General features: G+C 41.0%; 1 protein-coding gene across 1 annotated transcript in view; it reads left to right on the forward strand.

Annotated features, from left to right (window-relative positions):
• The window catches only part of ONECUT1 (one cut homeobox 1), a 58,002-nt gene extending 41,207 nt beyond the window's left edge, over positions 1 to 16,795 (forward strand). Inside the window, exon 2 of the mRNA XM_061595132.1 lies at positions 16,489 to 16,795. Coding sequence (XP_061451116.1) covers positions 16,489 to 16,781 — 293 coding nt within the window. The 3' untranslated portion in view covers positions 16,782 to 16,795. The remainder of the gene's footprint in view (positions 1 to 16,488) is intronic.
• The last annotated feature ends 5,853 nt before the right edge of the window (positions 16,796 to 22,648 follow it).

Raw genomic sequence — 22,648 nt, forward strand, 5'->3', positions numbered from 1 at the left:
TGGCTCTCCAATACCCTAACCCTCCGCAGGGCCTTCATCTTGGAGCCCATCCAGGCCATCGTTCTAGCCGGCAGGGGGTCCTGTGCCTTTAACAGCCACAGTACAGGCAGAGGTGCAACAGGGAAAGCTTTCCCAGTGCTGTGTCCCCAAACCAGGGAAAAGAATCACTTGTTGATTTCTGCCTGTTGCCCAGCTGATGAAGCCACCCTTGGGTGAAACAAAGTGGCCTCACACTTGTGGTAGTGTGGCCCTTTGTGGCCTGCTAAACAGTCCTGCCTGTGGTGTGTGTGCCCTGAGGGACACAGGAAACTACCTTATACTCAGACCATTGGTTCATACCATCTAGCTCAGTACTCTTCACACTGACCGGCAGCAGCTCTCCAGGGCTTCAGACAGTGGACATTCCCAGTCCTACCTGGAGATGCTGGGGATTGAACCTGGGGCTTTCGGCATGCAAAACTGGTGCTCTGGCACTGAGCTATGGACCCCCACCCTGCAAACCAGTGCAAGCTCCCATGAGCTCCTTGGAGGAAGGGTAGGAGCTCGATGCAATAAGGGGTGGGATCTCCTGCAGTAGTTCCTTCTTGTTAGGAACAAAGGAAGCTGCCTTGCACGAAGCCGTTAGGCCATCTAGATTAGTCTTGTCTAGTCTGACTGACAGCATCTCTCCAGGGTTTCAGGCAGGAGCTTTTCCAGCCCCACGTGGAGACACCGGGGACTGAGCCTGGGACCTTCTGCGTGCAAGGCAGATGCTCTGTTGCTGAGTTACAGTCCTCCTTTTCCTTTGTTAGGTGGATTGATGTCCGGGATGCTGAAATCATGTTTTGTCAAAGGGAGTTAAGTAAAATCAGAAGTGCAGGGTCCCTTCTCGATAGACACAGCCATGCCCCTCCCCTCTTTTTTGCTGCTGGCTTAAAGCCTTCTCCCACAACAACAGAAGGATCAAATAAGCACGAAAGGAGAGAGTGTTTGCTACTGGAAAGAGTCTTCTCAGTGGCTGACTCACTTCCTTTCATTCTGATTGGCTCCAGTCGGCAGGAAAGGACAAGGAAGCATGTTAGAAGAGTCTTCTCAGTGGCTAACACATCCCCTCTTCATGCTGATTGGCTCATAGGACCCTGGAGACATAGGGACCCTGCTGAGACCCTGCTCCCAAAGAAGTAAGGAGTCTAAGACCCCCAAGACCCCTGACAACAAGACCTCTAGAAGTGAATAGCCTGTGGACTTGAGGGTTCATGCAGCCCTACGCCTAATTTCATGCAGCCCTTCCCTGGGCCCAGCTATTTGTCAGAGTGCCTTCTCCCATACCAACCATCCTGGGCTTTGCAGTTTGGTTGACCTGGGCAGTGTCTAGAAAATGAAAATGGTGGTTCCCCCCTCCCTGTTTATCTGAAAATCTCATAAATTGGGTAAGTATATATATTTCAGTTTTTTTTCCTCTTGTATGCAGGAGTCAGATCCTGGGTAGTGTTTTCAAAACCTTCCCAATACTTGCTTTTGTGGGGGTAAAAGCATGCTAATCCCATATGCCCAGAGTAAATCCCACTGAATTCAATAGGATTTACTTTTGAGTAGACATGGTTATGAATGTGCTGTTAATTAATGGGACTTTTGAGTGAATGTAAAAAAGAATTGTGTTTGTGTTCTATTTCTGTCCCACCTCCAGTCCTATTTTAAAGCAAGTAAGCAGGTATTACTGTTTTTATTCTGTAGGAAACTAATACTGTTTTTTAAAAAACTAATACTGATTTTTCTGCAATGACCAACTGGTTTGACAATAAACTATTATATGGGCTGTATGTATTTATACATCTGCAGTGTGTGTATGGAGTCTTTCCAACAATCCCTTTAAAATCCAATAACCATAAAGCAAGAATAAACAGTTGGAAAACAGCCTAAAGAGGCATGATTCTGAATTTTGGGTTGGGTGAATCAAGTTTATTTATTTATTATTTGATTTATATCCCGCCCTTCCTCCCAGTAGGAGCCCAGGGCAGCAAACAAAAGCACTAAAAGCACTTTAAAACATCATAAAAACAGACTTTAAAATATATTAAAACATCTTTGAAAATATTTTTAAAAGCTTTAAAAAACATCTTTTTTAAAAAAAGAAAAGGCTTAAAAACATTAAAAAACAATTCCACCACAGACTCAGATTGGGATAAGGTCTCAATTTAAAAGAACAAGTTGAAAGAACAAGTTCCTTATCACTTGAGGCTGTAGTTCTCTGCACACTTCCCAGTTTGAGTACGCCCCATTGAATACATTGGGACTTGCTTCTGAGTAAACAAACATCGGATTGCACTATAAATATATTTACAGATTGTGTAATTCATAAACATATTTGACAGTCATGTTTATATAAATATTTCTTCATACTGTGTCCCAATAAGTATTTGATTTCACACTATGGTTGTAGATTATTTTTTCCTCTATATTTTAAGTGTGCCCTTCTTCCTGGGGGTGGTCATGGTTCTCCATTGTTTTCATCCTGAGGGTAGGATAGGCTGAGAGATGGTGAGTAGCACATTTAAGGTCTCTTCACCTCCCCCCCCTTTTTTTTATTTGTATTTATTTTATATTTCTCCAATATCTTCCCCTGGCTGTTTTTATGTATTTTAAATATTTTTAGATTAAATAGATAGGAAATCATAATTGTGAACTTCCCTAAAAGCAATTTACCTATCCTTATGTTTTGGCAAAGTGATGGTGTGAAGGCATGCTGGAAGAACAAGAGACCATGTTTGAGGCATGTTATAAGGTGTTTGACAACTTTGTCACCCATTACTTTTTGAGACCTGTAGATTCATGTTGGAAAGAACATGTGCACGTATTGAATGGTGGCTTGGGTGCTGTTTTTTCAGTCTACGCTGCATGCGTGGGGAAGGTGATACATCATCTGGCAGCTAGCTTCATAACGTGAGAATGAAAAACATTTGGATCACCATTCACTTGTTTACTTTTCTCACTATTGAGACCACTTCATATATTACTTTTTCATACACAGAAATTTAATCTTTGTATAGGAAAAATTATTTTGTAAAATATGAAGGACAGTGGTTGCCCAGTCAGTATAACCACTGTACAAGATCTACTCAGCCATTGTAATTACCTTTTTGTTTTGAGTGCCCTTTTGTCTGGGTCTTGTTCAGGTGTGTATCCAACTTTGATGTGCTTATGGAAGGGGTGTGCAAGTAGTGCCCCCCAAGTGTGGAGGCTTGGACAAACATTGTGTTATGGAAAACCAAAGTCTGTGTGAAAGTACATATTTGGGAATGCCATCAGTGTAATCCTAAACACATTTAATAAATAATATCGAACTTGCACGTCACAAAATATATTACAGTCATGTCCATAAGCACCAGGAGTGTAGTTGCCCAGGGGGTCTTAGTCCCTCTGCTTTTTTGGAAGCAGGGTCCCTATGTCTCCAAGCATCCTACAGTCAGCATGAAAAGGGTGTGTGTTAGTCACTGAGAAGAGTCTTCTAACATGCTTCCTTGCCTTTCCTGCTGATTGGAGCCAATCAGAGTGAAAGGAGGTGAGTCAGCCACTGAAAAGACTCTTCTCAGTTGCTAACGCTCTCCACTTACATGCTGATTGGGTCCTAGAGATGTTTGTTGTGAGAGAATGCATTAACAAAGATCTCATTCTTAATCCAGGAGCAAAAAAGGGTGTATATGGCTGCAACTATCATGAAGGGACTCTGCACTTCTGAATTTTCTACTAAACAACTGATAAATACCTATGTAACTTTGTGTCTGGAGACTTATTAAGAATCACTTTCCATAATTGTAAGGAGGTATGTCCACACGCATGCATCCCAGGCACCTAAATGAGGGGTGATAGCAGCATAGGGACATAAGCAGATGTCTTATACCAGACTGTGCGCGCTATTGTTACTTTTATAAAGCCATCCTTTGCGAGAAAGGTGTATGGCATGGGAAACTTGCTAGCCAAATTTGGAATTTATGTCACGAGGTATTTTGAGAATGTGGCCCCTCCCCACCCCCTACAATCCTTTTACCCTATCCCCTCAGTTTCTAGACATAGGGCGGTTCCTATCATTGCTGGCCCTCAGGCCAGCCTTGCAGCCTGCACTTTACAGTCGCCATATATTACTTCTTTACAGGATGATCATGTCCTTGATAAAGACTCCTCGATGGATTCCTTGATAACCTCCTCAGAAGATCCTCTTGAACCGGAAGATGTCCAGTTGTTGGAAGCTTTCGGTGATCTTCCTAAGATTGAACAATCCACAATAATACGAAGATTGGACCGTCTTAAAGAGCGACTGTCCAACCTTCAGATTAACAACTCCAACCAAGCTAAGAATGGAGAGCAGTCCATGCTGGCTAAGTCTGTTGATTGGGCTTCACATCTGGACAAGCCCCTCCACCCGTTCAACCCACCTTGTCCGATGAGTACTACCAGACAAGTAATAGCAGAAATAAACCAGACCTCACCTACTAATGCAGTTCCGAATGTTGAAATTGCAGCCATAACTAGGCCCTTACTTGATAAACCTAAGCCCCTAAATGGCCCATCCTGGATAGCCGCATGCTTTTTAGACCCTGAGGAACTAGACTCCCCCATTAAGTCTACATGTCCCTCTAGCAATCCGCTACACAACAACAGACAAATATCTTTTAACGGGTGTATTCAGGACTCCAACTTAGATCAAATTTCATTCCTGGGGAACTCCCCGATTTGACATGATAAAAATTTCAAAGATAAAATCCCATTACTAACAGTCCCTCTGGGTCCATCTGTTCTTCCTAAACCATCTTTAGAGAGGGGTTTAACTACACCACCATCCCCTATAAATCTAATATTTATTTATTATTTATTTATTTATTTATTAAATTTATATACCGCCCAACTAGCATAGCTCTCTGGGCGGTGAACAACAGATTAATACAAAATACAATAAAATCCAATAAAACGAACCACAAAGTACAGAGAATGGGAGATCTAAAAACAATTACAATACAATTTAAAACAGAATTAAGTTAGATTAAAAGCCCTGGAAAAGAGGAAGGTTTTAACCTGGCGCCGAAAAGACAGCAGCATCGGCGCCAGGCGTACCTCATCAGGGAGACTGTTCCACAGTTCGGGGGCCACCACCGAAAAGGCCCTAGTTCTTGTTACCACCCTCTGAGCCTCCCTGTGGGACGGAACTCGGAGGAGGGCCTTTGATGAAGAGTGCAGTGTACGGGAAGGTTCATATTGGGAGAGGCGTTCCAACAGGTATTGTGGTCCCACGCTGTATAAGGCTTTATAGGTCAAAACCAGCACTTTGAATTTAGCCCGGAAGCAAATTGGAAGCCAGTGCAAGCGGGCCAGAACAGGTGTTATGTGTTTGGACCGCTTAGTTCTTGTTATCAGTCTGGCAGCCACGTTTTGCACTAGCTGAAGCTTCCGAACTGTCTTCAAAGGCAGCCCTACGTAGAGTGCATTGCAGTAGTCCAGTCGCGAGGTTACCAGAGCATGTACCACTGATGTAAGGTCCTCTCTGCTCAGATAGGGACGTAGCTGGGCTACCAACCGAAGATGGTAGAACGCATTCCGTGCCACCGAGGCTACTTGATCCTCTAGTGACAAGGAAGGATCTAAAAGAACTCCCAAGCTCCGAACCCGGTCCTTTAGGGGGAGTGTAACCCCATCCAGGACAGGGTATATATCCACCATCTGATCAGAGAAACCCCTCACCAACAGCATCTCAGTCTTGTCAGGATTGAGTCTGAGTTTGTTAGCTCTCATCCAGTCCATTATTGAGGTCAGGCAATGGTTTAGCACATCGACAGCCTCACCTGCAGAAGATGAAAAGGAGAAGTAGAGTTGCGTGTCATCAGCATACTGATGACAACGCACTCCAAAACTCCTGATGACCGCACCCAACGGCTTCATGTAGATGTTGAAAAGCATTGGAGACAAGACCGACCCCTGCGGGACTCCACATTGGAGAGCCCACGGTGTCAAGCAATGTTCCCCAAGCACTACCTTCTGGAGACAACCCGCCAAGTAGGAGCGGAACCACTGCCAAGCAGTACCCCCAACTCCCAACTCCGTGAGCCTCTCCAGAAGGATACCATGGTCGATGGTATCAAAAGCCGCTGAGAGATCTAGGAGAATCAACAGAGTTACACTCCCTCCATCCCTCTCCCGACATAGGTCATCGTACAGGGCGCCCAAGGCTGTCTCAGTGCCGAAACCAGGCCTGAAACCCGATTGAAATGGATCTAGAAAATCGGTTTCATCCAACAGTGCCTGGAGCTGGCCAGCAACCACTCGTTCCAAGATCTTGCCCAGGAATGGAACATTCGCTACTGGTCTGTAGCTGTTGAAATTATCTGGGTCCAAGGAAGGTTTTTTCAGGAGTGGTCTCACTGCTGCTTCTTTCAGAGAACCAGGTACCACTCCCTCTCGTAAAGAGGCATTTATCACCTCCTTGGCCCAAACTAGCTGTTCCATCCCTGCTAGATTTTATTAGCCAAGAGGGGCAAGGATCCAGTATCGAAGTGGTTGCCCGTACCTGTCCAAGCACCTTGTCCATGTCCTCGAGCTGAACAAACTGAAACTCATGCAATAAAACATGACAAGACTGTGCTCCAGACACCTCATTTGGATCAGCTGCTATAAACTGGGAGTCTAAGTCCCGACGGATGCAAGAGATCTTATTTTGGAAGTGTCCACCAAACTCTTCACAGCGGGCCACCGATGACTCAGACATGTCCTGAGGGACAGGATACAGTAGCCCTCGGACAATTCTGAAAAGTTCCGCTGGGCGGCAGAGAGATGACCTAATAATGGCTGCATAATGTTGTTCTTTTGCCGCCTGCACCGCCTTTGAATACAGTCTGGTTGAAGCACTTACCAAATCATAATTGCATCTATCGGGAGTTCGCCTCCACTTCCGCTCAAGCCGTCTCCTATCTTGTTTCATCGTTCTCAGCTCCGGGGTATACCATGGAGCTGTATGAACTCTACAGGGGAGAGGGCGCACAGGAGCGATCGTGTCAACAGCTCTGGTCATCTCTGCATTCTACAGTTCGACCAGGGCTTCGACAGGAGCATCAGTCTTCTCAGCCGGAAAAGCCCCAAGAGCCCTTTGGAAACCTTGAGGATCTATTAGTCTCCATGGGCGGACCAATTTAATAGGTCCCCCACCCTTGCAGAGGGGAAAAGCCATTGAAAGTCTAAACCTCAGCAAGCGGTGATCTGTCCATGACAAAGGGAGAGATGTAAAACTCCCCACATCCAGATCACCATCCCCATGTCCAGTAGCAAAAATAACATCTAGAGTATGCCCTGATGTATGTGTTGGGCCAGTAACATATTGGGACAGCCCCATGGTTGTCATGGAGTCCATGAAGTCCTGAGCCGCCCCAGCTAAAGTAGCCTCGGCATGGAACATAGCCGGATGGAAAAATAAATTGGCTGATCTGGAGTTTAATTCCTACCTCCAAAAATTTGATATAATTTGCCTTCAAGAGACCTGGCTCCTTGATACCAATTCTCTTTTCATTGAGGGTTTCAAGATCTGGTCCAAGCAGGCTAAGAGAACAACAAATATGGGGCATGGCAGTGGTGGTTTAGCAACCCTGATTGCCACTACCTTGGATATTCGTGTTGTGGAACTACCAGAACCAGTCCCTGACACCTGCTTGGCCCTAAAATTATCAACTCCCGATTCTCTACCCTTTATTTGTGTAAATGTGTATTTCCCCCCTTCCCATCCTAATGTAACAAAGCTAGCCTGGCTGGACTTTAATGGGTTCTTAGATAACCTCACTTGTGTATATCCCTCATGCCTTTTGCTCATTAGCGGTGATTTTAATGCTAGAATGGGAGACAGCTACCCCAAAATCTCTAACAGTCTCTCCTTCCCGCTGTGTGAGACAGCCATACTATCTTGGCAATCGAGGGATAAAACTATAAACAAAAGTGGCCACGCCCTGTTTCAACTGTTGATTAAATTTCACATTTTTTGCCTTAATGGCACTTATTTAGACTCCTCCAAGGGATATTTTACTTTCATTTCAGATAGGGGAGCCAGCGTGGTGGACTATATCCTGGGGTCGCCCTCCCTAGCTACTCTCGTCAGGGAGTTTTCTGTGGAAGATAGAGCAGATAATGACCACCTTCCGCTGAGGCTATCTTTCCAGGACCCTTTTCACCATGCAAATTCATGTACAACAACATCTCTGCTCAGTGACCTTCAAGGGTGTAGACGACTTAAATGGTCCGAAATCATGGCATCTGATGTAAGGCAATTGCTGTCTTTGCCAGTGCTGGTCGATCTACGTAACACGGCCCTAGCATCCCCAGAGACCATACACAGGACCTACGAGGACACTATTATTGCTCTCAAACCTCTAGTGACATCTAGAATCATAAATAGACCCCGTAAAGGCCGTAAACTATGGTATGATAAGGATTGTGAAATTAAGAAAAGAGAGCTACGTGCCCATACCAGAGCTACTAGATATGAACACTCTGAAGCAGCTATGCTTCGCCTGCTCTCATCCAAAAAGTCATATAAGAAGCTCTTAAACGAGAAAAAACATGCTTTCTTTGCAAATAGTTGGCGTTCCTTGGGGCTGGCTGTACTTCAAGGTAACGACTCAAAGTTTTGGAGGTTGTTTCAAGGAGGTCTTACACAGAATTTCTCCGTCCAAGTTCCCCCCGTTTTACCGGAATCTTGGGTCTCGCATTTTCGCTCTATTTTTGAGACCTCAAGTTCCACACTCCCATTCATTAGTGATTCTCCCTCTTCCCTCCCTCCTTGGCCACCAGTTAATAGTTCAGACATTGGGGAATTAATATCCACTCTCCGCCCCGGTAAAGCTCCTGGGGAAGATATGTTGCCCCCTGAATTGTTTCTTTCTGACCTTTCCTGGTGGTGTCCAATTCTAGCGATACTCTTTTCCAATATAAATGCCACTGGTAAAATTCCCCCGGGTTGGCGCACAAGTATAGTGGTGCCCATTTATAAGAAAGGCGATCCTTCTGATCCATCCAACTACAGGTCTATTAGCCTGTTAGATGTAGTATCTAAACTGTATGGACGCTTTCTCCTAAACAAATTGTTAGACTGGGACCTTAAACATTCCCTTATTCACGTGGAGCAAGCAGGATTTAGAACAGGCAGAAGCACTCTAGACCATGACTTGTCTTACACCATCTTATAAAGAAGACTAAATCCGGGGTGTATAAATCCCTTTATTTAGCATTCAATGACTTCTCCTCAGCTTTTGACCTAATTGGACTTACTGTGGCACAAATTATACCAGGCAGGAATTGACAAGAGACTGTTGTGGCTGATCCAGTCTCTCCACCAAGACAACCGGCTAAGGGTCCGCCTTGGTTTGAATGGAGCTCTCTCTTGTGAAATCCCAGTTAGAAGAGGTTTGAAACAAGATTGCCTATTGGCTCCTTTCTTGTTTAATTTTTTTATTAATGACCTTATCCCCACAATGGCCTCCACTAACTTCTTTCCCCTTTCAGTGGGTTCCAGGAAGATAGCCTCCCTACTTTATGCAGACGACCTGGTTCTGCTGTCCTTAAACAAAATTGGGTTGAAAAGAATGTTGGTACGGTTAGAAGAATATTGTGAGGCCCAACATCTACATGTCAATTATTCAAAAACTAAAATAATGATATGCGGGAAATATAGTAGATCAAAATCTATTTGGTCCTTAAATGATCAACTACTTGCTCAGGTCAACACCTTTAAGTATCTGGGTATATGCTTTGATAATCAGCTTTGTTGGAGTCCACATTTGGAGATGACTAAGCTGATGGCCGCCAAGATCCAGTGGCCAATTAAGGAAATTTTTTTATTCCCGTGGAGGCCAACTCATCAACCCAATGTTAAAAATCTATGTGGCCAAACTTCTTCCCAAAATTTTATATGGTTCAGAGCTTTGGGGACTTTCAGCAAAAGTCAGAATTGAAGTCCTCCAAAATTTATTTATGAAACAGATAACTGGTCTCCCCAAAGGTACTCCTTCAGCCCATCTAAGAGCAGAACTTGGTTTACCCTCCCTGGCAGCCAGGATTGATTTAGCCTTCCTGCGTTATTGGAAAAGGGTATCTCTTACAGAGGGTCCCTCCCTCGTTAAATGTTGCTGGCAAGACCATTCGAGGGCGGATGATTGGGCCTCAAAATGTACAGAGCTATTAACAACCTATGATCTTTCCCTAAGCAAACTACTGAATCTTAATCCCTCTGATTTACGAAAATGGATTTTCAACCATGATGCATACCAAGACAGAGCATCAATTGTTGCGGCCTCCTTTTTCCCATGGTTCCCAAAATTTAAACTTAACCATGCCCCGGCTGCGTATTTTACTAGTTTGACCTGTGCCCCGTTGCGCAGAGCTTTTACAGATTTGCGGTTTCAATCCATGCCCACAGCCAATTTAGAGGGCAGATATAAGGGCATCCCGTTTGCAGAATGTCTCTGCATTTTTGGCTATAAAATGCCTGAAGACCTAGTACATTATATGTTTTTATGTCCCTTATACCAACATCCCAGAGAAAAGTTTCTAGCCCCTTTTCTGCGTTCTGCCAGGGAACTCTCCCACAAAAAACTAGCAATCGAGTTATTAATGGATAATAACAGACTACAACTGCCGTGGCTAACTTCGCCCTTGCCACTAAAAAGCTTAGAGCAATCTATTTAAATTCGCTATGTCTCCAAACTGGAAATGTTTTTTAATTTTAAGTTTCCTGGTTTTAAAAAGTATTTCCTGTATTTTTATAGAACCAAATCATGTTTGTCAGTTTTTAAAATGGTTATATATATATATTATGGTGCAACGACCTATGGCCACACACAAATAAATATTGATTGAGATGTCTTATACCAGGGGTTCCCAAACTTTTCTTCTCCGTAGACCACTTGAAAATTGCTGAGGGTCTGAAAGTATCTGAAAATTTACTATGGGCATATGCAAGATAATTAACTCCCATTAGTGATAACAGCAAGAATTTGGGCTGTGTGTATGATATTGTAATTTAAAGGTGTAATTTTAATTTTGCTAGTTGTTTGTGTCACTACTATTGCCATTGCATTCAGTGATATATGGGAATTACAATTTACGAGTAACATTAGTACAAAAAACATTACTAAGGATTCTGTATGGTCTGGTATGGGAGGAGGTCCATGGGGGTGACACCATGAGTTACCGCACCGGGTGACACCAACCCTAGTGACGCCCCTGGTCCTAGCTGCTAACAGGCTGTGGGAACTTAGCAGCTAAACAGACTGTGGGTGATCACACAAAGGCAGTGAGTGAGAACTGTAAGCGATTTACATAAAAGACTTAGAAACCAAAAATTGAGAAAACCTAGAGAGTAAGGGAGATGGTTGAACTAATCAAAGTCCCAGTGATCAAGCTGACTAAAGAAAAATAGGTGATTTGGACTAGCAGAACAAAATCCAGGCTGAAACAAGGAGAACTCTTTGAAGTGGTTACAGAGGATGCTCCTCCACTCACCAAACAATGGAAACAAAAGCACAAGAAACCTGTGGACCTTTTTTATTTGTTCTCCAGGTGATAACTAATGGAACTTAATTGCTGACAGTTTAAATGCAAAGGATATCTGGCAGAAACTTAAGGGACACACATGACAAATGCTGTAAGAGTCATGTGATGTTTCTGAAAGGAAGTCTCTTTAACTGGCAGATAACTTCATATCAAAATGTTGAAGAACATTTTAATAGATTTCTGACTCTTCTTAGACATTTAAGACTATCAAGGAAGAATATAAACCCTGATGAACAAGTGGCTATTCTTATTAAGCAGTTTATCTTAAAGTTACAAAACTATTGTCTCTGTGTTAGAACAGCAAGATAAAAACTTGGATTAGACTATTGCATGCTTAAAAGAAGCATGTAATAGAAAAGAGGATGATTACTGTGAAAAAGCAAACAGTTCCAGGGAGAGCTGGCAGGCAAAGGAGGAGAAATAATCCAGAGCTCATGTTTCATACTGCAAGCCTGAGAGAACAAGCATACTTTAACTGTAATTAACCCAATCATCTTCAAAGGGACTGTTCAAGAAGACCCAGGAAAGAGATAACTTATTTTAAAAGCAGGAGAGTGTTGCTCTGTGAAACACCAGATGGCGCTAAAGTGGTTTATTTTAAAAATGTCCTCTACATTTTGGAATTTAGGGATGACATTTGAAGTATATCTAAAATTGTGAAAAAAGGGAAGAGAAATTTGTTTTTCCAAGAATAGTTGTGTTGTCAACAGCCATGTGGTGGCAAATTCATTATCATGCCACACCCCCTCACAGGCATGCTCCATTTTCCACTTTTCCTCATCTACTTTGCTCTCCCTGTCATCTTGCAAGTCCACACTCCACTTCAACAGACCCCAGGAGCCCATCAGCATGAAAGGGGAGGCTGTGTTTTAGCTGAAGAAAAGAATCTTCTCAGTGGCTGGCTAGCCTCCTTGGGCTCTGTTTGGCTCCAATCAGCATGAAAGGACAAGGATCCTTCTCAGTGGCTAACATGCTCCCTTTTCATACTGATTGGCTGTGTACAGAGGGATCTGGCTGGGGCCCTGCTCCCAAAAAAGTAACAGGTCTACGATCCCCCCCCCATGACCCTGGCCAACTACACCCCGGGTTGGCAATCATGGTGAAGAGAAATGGTGTACTGCTACATTGAGAGTTAGAATGTTTGAGCTGAATTTTAAACACCCTGTGCAAGCAAATGCTGGACAGAGCTGCATCAGTCTTTGACATAGAAGGCTTGTTCATGCAAACCATGCTAGAATTAATGCCCTGAAGAATTTAGCTAGAGGCATGAATATTGAACAATGCAACTTATTTTTTGTACATACTTTGGCTGTTTTCTTTGTGCATAGATGCACTTATGTCTGCACATGCTTCTCCCCTTTCTTAAAAAGTAAGAGAGAGAGAAACCCCAGAACTAGCAGCTCCACAGGCCTGTTTCAAAGTGTATTCCCTATTTCCCCTTATATACTCATGATTACACTCTGCAGGTAAGGGGCTGCTGCTGATACTAGGACTGTGCAATGTGTTTGTGCAAATCACAAAGACCAAATAAATAAAAACTCCCTTCTTTATCACTGGAGATAGGCTCCAAATATGTCAGTAAAAGCACCTTTGCTCTGCTTCCCTCCAAGAAGATTCATTTGAACATAATGAAAATTTCCCCCACCATCATAACAGAACAATGTTTTATATAGAACATACAAAATATACAAAATAATACATCTCCTTAATTAAAGTATATAGAGAAATTCTGAATACATATTTCAGCAGTTTATCAGCTTCAAAAGACAACTTCAAAAATTAATTTGAATTCAGATGGAGTTGCTATAGCGCTGCCTGACTTACAGCAGAAACCTGAGCCTCCATAGATAGCTGAGAGTCAAGAATAACCCCCAGACTACGGACCTAGTCTTTTAGGGACAGATGTACCCCTTTGCTGCCATCCTTATCTAGGTCTGTTGTTGTCCTCTTCCTTGTCTTCATCCTCTGTATCAGCTGCTCCAAATTCTCATACTTGTAGCTGTGTGTGTGTGTGTGTGTGTGATCTATCTATATGTTACTACCAATCTAAAGGGGAAGGCCTACCTATATCTTATGCTAGCCTCTTGCAGAGTCACAACAGCTGGTCTAAATTCACGTCACTTTCTAAGTGTTTCAGGAGACCAGTGATGGGGAATTTTGTAGTTCATTGGACTAGGGGTCCTTGAGTAAAATCAAAGAACACAGGCTTGCATCAAAAAGGTAGACCTTTATTGGATGACAAGCATACACTTGATCAGTCTCCCTCTGAGTGAGTGGAGAACTGCAACATGGCACTGGCTGCCTGGGTTTTTTATACATTTCAGGACAAAGACTTTAGCATCTACCAGTTAGGAGGTTACACATTAGTATGACATAGGCATTACAGTATTACACAGGCATCTGCACAGGTATTGTGTAGGCTTGCACAGGTACTGTACTTTCTGCATCATGTTCTGGTGAATTTAGCAATGTTCAGTACTTCACATAAAAGTACATTTTCACTGTGAGCTAAGCATTCCAGCTAATGCAATCCTTCCTACGTCTTGGAGAGCACAAGGATGTTCAGAGATGTTCAGTGTCTTTTCAGTGTTATCATAATTGTTTAGAGTTCTAGCTGTTCCATACAAACCAAAACAGTCAAGGAAGACAGCTCCAAGAAGAAAAGTGTTCTGGTTGGCTATTAAACTTATTAAATGTTAAACCAAACTATTAAAATGTTATAAACCTTTATAGCTTTATAAAATAATATCTTTTGCTTATTGTTTGTATATAATTTCCCCAACACCAGTTCTGTAAAATCATGACCAGGTTGCCTTCATATTACACTTCTTTTAATCCCTGCAATATAGACAGCAACTTCTCTTTTTTCACAAATCTAAAGAAGCAAACAATAATGACCCAGGTGTGAGGGGGCTGAGTCTTTTGTCTTTGCTGATAGGCACAGTGAGCTCTTTCAATGCCCATCATTCTGAATTCAAAATGAGGTAGTAACTCTATGGGCCATTTCACTATAAATTCCTTCACAGACCCTTCCTTAGCCCCCCTCAGGACACCTTCTAAAGTGCAGATTAGTTTTATGGCTCCTGTTTTCAGGTTTGTCAAGTGTTAAGCATATATCTTTATTTTATTTTCTCTTCACTAGCTAAACTCAGATCAAATGCTTCTGAAGCAGTAGGGACAACTTCCACAAAATGAGATCCTAAAGCATTTACTTTTTCCTGCAAGGGCTTCAATAAATCAGCCTAGCTGCCTATGGTTTGCTTTTTGAAGGTTTGAAACTGCAAGAGTAGCTCTTTCCTCATTGAGGACTCAGACTCAGATTCAGCACCTCACATTGCTTTCTGTGGGTCTGGTGCTCTTTTTGGAGCATTCTGGGACTTTCCCATGGCTAAAAAATAGTTTAATAACACTCCCTCTTTGCCCCATGAAGGACCAAGAAGCATTACCTGCCTTTATACCATCACAGTTGTTGATTTATAGGAGGGCTGTTGAATAGGGGAGGTATTTTTAACATGGAGGTCTGCAGAGCAAAGATTTCAATATCCCACCCTGCCTCCCAGGAGGAGCCCAAGGCAGCACTATGCCTGCCCCACCCCTGCTAACAAGGCAATGCAAATATTAAAACTAAGCTGAATATAAAATATTATGTTAATGCTCTGGATTATAAATGTATGGAACTCTAACATGGGATGTTAGGAGGACACTGCTGTTTGGGGGCAAGAATCTTACATAATATGGTTAAAGTATATTTATTTATTTTATTCATTTATGAATCACTTCCCATGAGGCATATCAAAGAAATTTACAATATAACAACATATATAAAACAGTTACACACATAAACAGGTAAAACAATTGCATATATAAAAACAATTACAAATAATTATCCCTCTGTAATTTACTGTGAGGGCTAAAGCCAGCACCCAACTCTCTCTCTGTCACTCCCAGCAATCTGAAGAGTCTGCTTTTATTTAGCATCCCCAGATCCTTTTATCTGGTAGCAGTGATCCCAAGAGCCTTAGGTGCGTGAGGGAGGCAGAACACCAACCAATCAAGCACAGACCCAACTGTCCCAATTTATACAACATTTATTAAGAACAAAAGAGGCAGAAGTAGGACAAATGCACAGAGAAGAACTTTGAAATAAAAAGCTGTTTAGCTCATCTAACTACCTGATCCTAAGCAGCTACTTAAATTCAGGTCTCCTCATGAGTAACATGACTTAGATGATGATGCCAGTTCTCTGATGGTCAGCTGAGGAGCAGTCTCTGGGGTGGGCAAACCAGAGACAAAGGACTGCATACCATAGCTTAGTTTTACAGGGCCAGCTGTCATTCAATCAGATCACAAGTCATGTTTCACAGGTAAGATGGGGTGGACACCTGCTGAGGTGTGAAGGGTTTCTTTATATTAATGGATTCCCCTTTTCCTGTCAGACATGCTAAAACCTCATCTTGTGGATCTGGATTCCAGCTGGGGTTTATGTGCTTGCAAGAGACCAATATTTTTTTTCTTTTTTGGCATTTAGATAGCACCAATGACATGATATTCTACTGTTCAATCTGTTTTTAATATGTTCATGTGATTTAATTATTGTATTTCTTTTACTTTGGCTGTAAATCACTTCTGGACTTTGTTAGTGAGAAACAAAGTATAAATTTAATGAACCTAAACCTATATTTACCAGTGGGAATTGATAAATGATATTTAGTGATAAACTATTGAAATGAAGATAAGAATAGATCAGTTATTGAACATGCATGATGGTTTTCAGATTTATTGGTAAAATAGATTCCTTAAAAAAACCCTAAAAGGTCCAAAAACTATTGCAAATATCATCAATTATCACATTTCTGATATTTCCCACAATAGATACAGAGGTGTCATATCCTTTGCACTGAAGTCAAGCCATGGTGTGTTCTCTTATTTCAGCTTGCAAACGGAAAGAGCAAGAACATGGGAAGGACAGAGCTAACACTGCCAAGAAACCCAGGCTGGTCTTTACAGATGTCCAGCGTCGAACTCTACATGCAATATTCAAGGAAAATAAGCGCCCTTCCAAAGATTTGCAAATCACAATTTCACAGCAATTGGGTCTGGAGCTCAGCACTGTCAGTAACTTTTTCATGAATGCACGGAGGAGAAGTCTAGATAAATGGCAAGATGAGGGCAGCTCTAATTCAGGCAGCTCATCATCTTCATCAAGCACTTGTACCAAAGCATAAAGAATTGACCACAAACTAATCTTCGGTGGAAAAGCTTTAAAATAAATGAGCAGGACTTCAGTGAAGTAGGTTTATATTTAAAATGTTTTTAACATGTTATTTATTAAGTCCAAAGAAACCAAAGACTTATTTCAGCTGATTATGACTTTGCTCTAAGAAACACACTTTAGTAGGATGATGGCTTGCAAAAGAAAAAGACTGAAAAAGAATAAAGAAGTCAGCCACTGGTTTTACACCTTCATCTAAAATGTTTTCTGCCATACATAGCTGGTTAGTGATCTGGAGCATGGTGATTACTTCTTATCAATGATAACAGATACAGCTCTTCATTTCTACAGCAACACCACTGAGGTGAATGGTGTACATAACATTCCTATGTACACACCAGTAGCGAAGAACCTATCCAAGGCTGGTCTCAGAAAGTACAACCATAACAACATTGAGTACATGAGTTTGTTTTTATAGCGTGATTTTTCTTTACCGGAGCAATACCTGGATAAAAGTTCAAATAAGGCAAAGAAATTTTAATGTTTCCTGAACCAATTGCATTCTCTTTGTTTGTTAAGAAGTATGTCCATTTTTTTAAAAAAACACAATTTTATTGCAAAAATATCAAATAGGTACCAAAGAAGACATTTTAAATTATATTGCACGCATTTTGTTGCAATGTTTTTAATACTCCAAAGCTATTTTTACACAAAATTTTATGTAGAACTGTAGCTATAAACATATAATTATGTAAGGCATCAAGGTGTAAGCAAGACCAACTGTTATTTCAAATGTGACCATTTTTTTCCACTGAACTGGTATGAAACACTAGCATAGAGCTAATATGATGATAAAATAGACTTTGGGTAGGATCCTACGTTTGCTGATTTGAAATCCCTGAGCTCCAGTATGAATACTTGTTGGCTGCCTTCAAGTCATAAAAGAGGCATGTCCCACTGAAATTCAGGATGACCATGTGCCTCAAACAATCATTTTTCTGTTACCAGAAATTATGGAGAAGTGCCCCCATGTATTGCTTCAAAACAGTATCAATGTTATATGTATACGAGCATACACACACACACACACACACACACACAAATAGCGTGTGCATTTTATTTATGTATATATTTTTGCTCACAAAATTTAAATTAATTGTTTAAAATTCAGGCAGCAAATTTTCTGTTCCTGCTAATGTGAACCACAATGCAACACAGAGTTGTGGCTTTTACTTACCTTAGTGTGGGATCACGGTCCATGATCTTAAACCAATGGAAGTAAGCTATTTTGCAATCAGGGGAAATATATCTAAGTAAATGTGGTTATGATTAGGGAAATAGTCTTTTTAGACTAAATTCTATTATAGTGAAAGTAAATGAAGAAACCCCTGTTGCTTCCCTTAGGAAGTCAGCCTCATAAGGTGTCACCTTAGGATTATAGAGGGAACGGCAGCTTGGAGTGCTACCAACTACATGAAAACTTAACCCAAGTTAAACTCAGATCTACTGGAACTATTGTTTACAATGTAAGTGGCATGAACAATGTAAATAACACCATGATTTCACCCTTGCGTTGCAGTAATAATGTCATGGCATCACTGCGAGCTACTTTATGCAGCTTGGTTCTGCATCAGATTGTATATTTGTATTGAAGCCCAAATAAGCCATTCAGCCTGTTGTTTGGAAATTATATATTCCTAATCTCGTGGAAACCAAGAACAAAGTTCTTGTAGGTATAATTTAGATCTGCATCAAGCCCATTGCTGTGTTGGAACTTGCACATCTTTTATTATTTAATTGAGAAATTATACTGCCTTTCAGTCCTATATATATTATTTAACAGGATTGTCATTTTGTGAATGAAATGCTTCCAATACATGATTGTAAGTAGATGTTCAGCATATAATGAAAATTTCATTTTCTATGTAATGGAAGCAATGGTATTTACATTAAGAGGCTTGAAATCTCTTACACACAGGACAATAGATATATAAATGTGCACATGTATTTCTTAAATCCTGGAATTTCATTATGGAACATATTTGTTTTAGAAAATCAAGGTTAGAGTTAGGATCCGTACAGGACCAAGCTACAAAAACTGTCATATTAAATGCATGGTTTGTTATTTTCAAAAACCAAAGTAAACTTCAATGTGAGTGAGAATGCCCATTGGAAGCAATCCAGTGTAGGTAGATGATGTCATCCACGTTCCTACGTGCATCCTGATTCACCAAGTGATCATGCACTGGGGAACAAGCAATACAAAAGTATCAATTGATGGTACTAAATATAAGTGTCCCAATCTTGCAATAGCAGGTTAATACACACAGCTTATTTGAATGTATGTAATAAGTCTCACCCACTCACAAGTAACTTTGAATGATATATTTGAATAATCCAGGGCCACTAATCATAAAGTGACAAAGCATCTGTCCTCATTCGAGTCTGGGAAATTAAGCCACATAACAATGCTAAACATTTTATAAGGGTAGTATACCTCTATAGAGATTGAGGAGCACTTGAACATTTTGAAAAGCTCTTGGCTATGGAATTCAGCCAAATTCTCCACTGCAATTCTCCTTTTCCCCTAAAGATGCTGCTTACTGGCAGCACTTACGATTCTAGTCTAACTTATTTTCAAAAATATGTTTTCACTTTGTTCCAAAATATCTGGATTGCCCATTAACTATGTAGAAGAAACAGGATGAGAGTTTCCACTTTATGCTAAACAGAGTTTAGGACTGCAATCAAGACATTAAGACTGCAACTCAATACACACTGGCCTGGGTACAGCGGTGGCAGATGGGTAAACATTTTGCTTCAGCTCTTATATAAATGCTTTAAAATATAGTACCCAACATATAATAGTTGAGACTGGACATATTTCAGGGTTTGTAGTAATTGAAAGCTAACTCAGGCAATTGGACCTAAACTTAACCTGAATGTAGATATCTTAGTTCCAAATATTTCTAAATCTGTTCCTCTGTTGGATTCATTTCAAAAATAGGCAAGCCAATTTTCACTTATGGTATGATTTGTGAATATTTCCATTTCCAATTTTACAATTTACTAAAATCAGACTTGTTTTTGTTACAGCTTGAGAATTCAAAAATGCAAGAATTTTAAAACTACATTACCATTGGCTTATTTCCACCATAATGTATTTTGAGACATGCTAAAACCAAAGAGAACTAATACCAGCATACACTTTTTACCTAATTATGCAATTTCAGCGTCTCTTGCTGGATGTAATTTTTTTTTTTTAAGATTTCACAAGACATCATTTGATTCACTCAAAATGTTCTGTTCAAGATACAAGCAATCATGGCAGTCCTCATATGGACAAATGTAATATGTGAACTGGGCAAGCATGGAAGCAGCCAGCAGCAATTTGCAGATTTATAACAACTGGAAAATGATGTTACAGTGTCAGAAATTGCTGCCAGCTGCATCTCCTTATCCATGTAAATGTATAACTGGAAGATGTCAGGGCTACTTGTATTTATAAGAAAGTGTCTTTTGAAAACACAGGCCATGTAGTTTACAGCTTTTCACACACACTTGCCCCTGAGCCAACTGGGTCTCAGTTATTCATGTGAAAGTGAAGTTTCCGAATGCAAATCCTGTCCGATAGGAAATAGCCTGTGTACGTGGGCTCTGCACACATCATTTCCTAACCCCTATCCAGTAGCTGGATTGCATGCACATAATCCTGTGAAAGAAGCTGCTATTGCACCTGGCTTCCTCTCTTACCAAACAACACATTTCACAAGTCTATGGATCAGGCCCATTTAATTGTACATTTTTTCATTTCCCCCAGGATAATTTGTGATAGTGCACTTTGAATATTCATGTTTGTTTGCAATCTTTCAGGTCAGTCAAGGATCTTTAGTAAAGCCAAACATCAAACCAGAATTTAACTGAAAATAGTTTAAGTGGCATGCAGATCAGGTTAGTTATCTCATTTTACCCTCTCAAAAAATCTTTACAGTCAACCTGCTGTGGGCTGCTGGTATGCTCTCCTCCTATAGTGTTGCATGACACAATTAGCATTTTATATATATATATATACATATAACGTTGCATGTCCAGTTTCTTATCATCTTGGAGTTTCTGTGAAGACAAATACCAGGCACCTCTGCCAATACCAAAACATCTAAACTGGTTAAAGTTGATATAGATGGGAACATTAAAACACCTACTTCAAAATGCCTCTGAATGCTAGCTGCTGGGAACAACAATTGGGGCTTCTCATATTCCCTGTGGGGAATGAAATGCTGGATTCGACAGAACTTTGGTTTTCTCATGTTCTTATGTGATAACTTTGGTGAAATCATAAAAACCTAAAAACAATGTAGAATTGACTAGCAAAGACTGCTGGTTTAATTAGATTAATTGAGTGATGATCAGAATGTGAAACCGTCTCCTATATTTAACTCTGGTTGTGCTCTGCCACCCTAGTCAGAGGCAGTATGCTTCTGAAAACCAGTTGCCGGAAGCCTCAGGAGGGAAGAGTGTTCTTGCACTCAGGTCCTGCTTGCAGGCTTCGCCTAGGCACCTGGTTGGGCACTGTGAGAACAGGATGCTGGACTAGATGTGCCACTGGCCTGATCCAGCAGGCTCTTCTTAACTCAAATTTTCTCAATCCATACAAATGCTAATTGTGTCATACTTTGAACAATGAAGCAAGAAGACAGGCATTCATTTTTCTTAATGCATTATGCAAAATGAATAACAAAATTTCATCTTTATTTTAAAAATGTGATTGCAGCATGGAGTAACCTCCGTGCAGCTGCATCTCATGGACCTGCCCACATAGCACATTGGCTTCACATTATGAATGGCCCACTGATGGCAAAGAAAACTTCCATGACATTCAGTTCTCTAGGGCATGTCAGGTGTTTATGTATTGTTCAGTGTCAGCCTGACTGGCCTTAAAGATTGCAGAATCTGTTTTGAGTGTACATGAACATCTCGCCCAATGATTTCCTTTGCTATATGAGAGTCCTCAGGCAGTCCTTCACTGGTGTTGAACGTACCTGTTCTTCACAAGGGGTTAGACCCATTTCCCCATTTCTTCCTCCTTTGGATGTGAGCACTATGCATTTAACAAACAAAGAGAAACCAATTGCCCCTTTCTATCTAGTTGTGTGTAGGAGGCATTCAATGGCACTAGAAGCTGATTAGCAGACTTTCTTTGGCCTTATGGGTTATTAATTGTGGGTTAATTTACAATACATTTTGTAACTATTTCCTTTAAACAAAAAAAGCAGAAAGTAAGGAATAGTTTCACAAAAAAGAAAAGAGGGAAAAGTGTGCAAAGCTCTACTATTTATAGTGTGAACCAAAGATGCTACCTCACTCAATTACCATTGGTGATTTTGATCACATTGATGAAACCAAAGAATACCAAAGATTTTTCATGCACGGCCTGCATCTGAAAAGGAACTCATTCTGCTAAAACTTCCATTTCCATTTATTCAGTATGTAAATTTGTCTTCATAACCATAATAATCACACTGGCTATCACAACCACTACGGCAACCGTGACAATAAAGCTCCAGGCAAACATGTTGCAAACTTTATAAACTAGGATGAGTGCCTTGCTTGAACCAAAGTGTTAAACCGCTCTTGACCTCTTTATATCTCACCCTATAGATCCTCTTTGAATACCTCAGCCTAATAGTAAGGCCACTAATTAAAAATAAAAAATAATTCTTCACCGTGGTGCTTTTTGCCATGCTATCATGCAATGAACCTTGCTATGATACCAAAGGGAAAATATTGTTTTGATTTCCTCTTCCTTGCTGGCAAACTGAAGGTTTCTTCTTCTGTTCCCTTGCAAGTAGCTTGAGTCCTCTACTTAGACAGGCCGTGCCT

The sequence above is a fragment of the Rhineura floridana genome, chromosome 14 (genome assembly GCF_030035675.1).
Source record: "Rhineura floridana isolate rRhiFlo1 chromosome 14, rRhiFlo1.hap2, whole genome shotgun sequence".
Classification (NCBI taxonomy): Eukaryota; Metazoa; Chordata; class Lepidosauria; order Squamata; family Rhineuridae; genus Rhineura; species Rhineura floridana.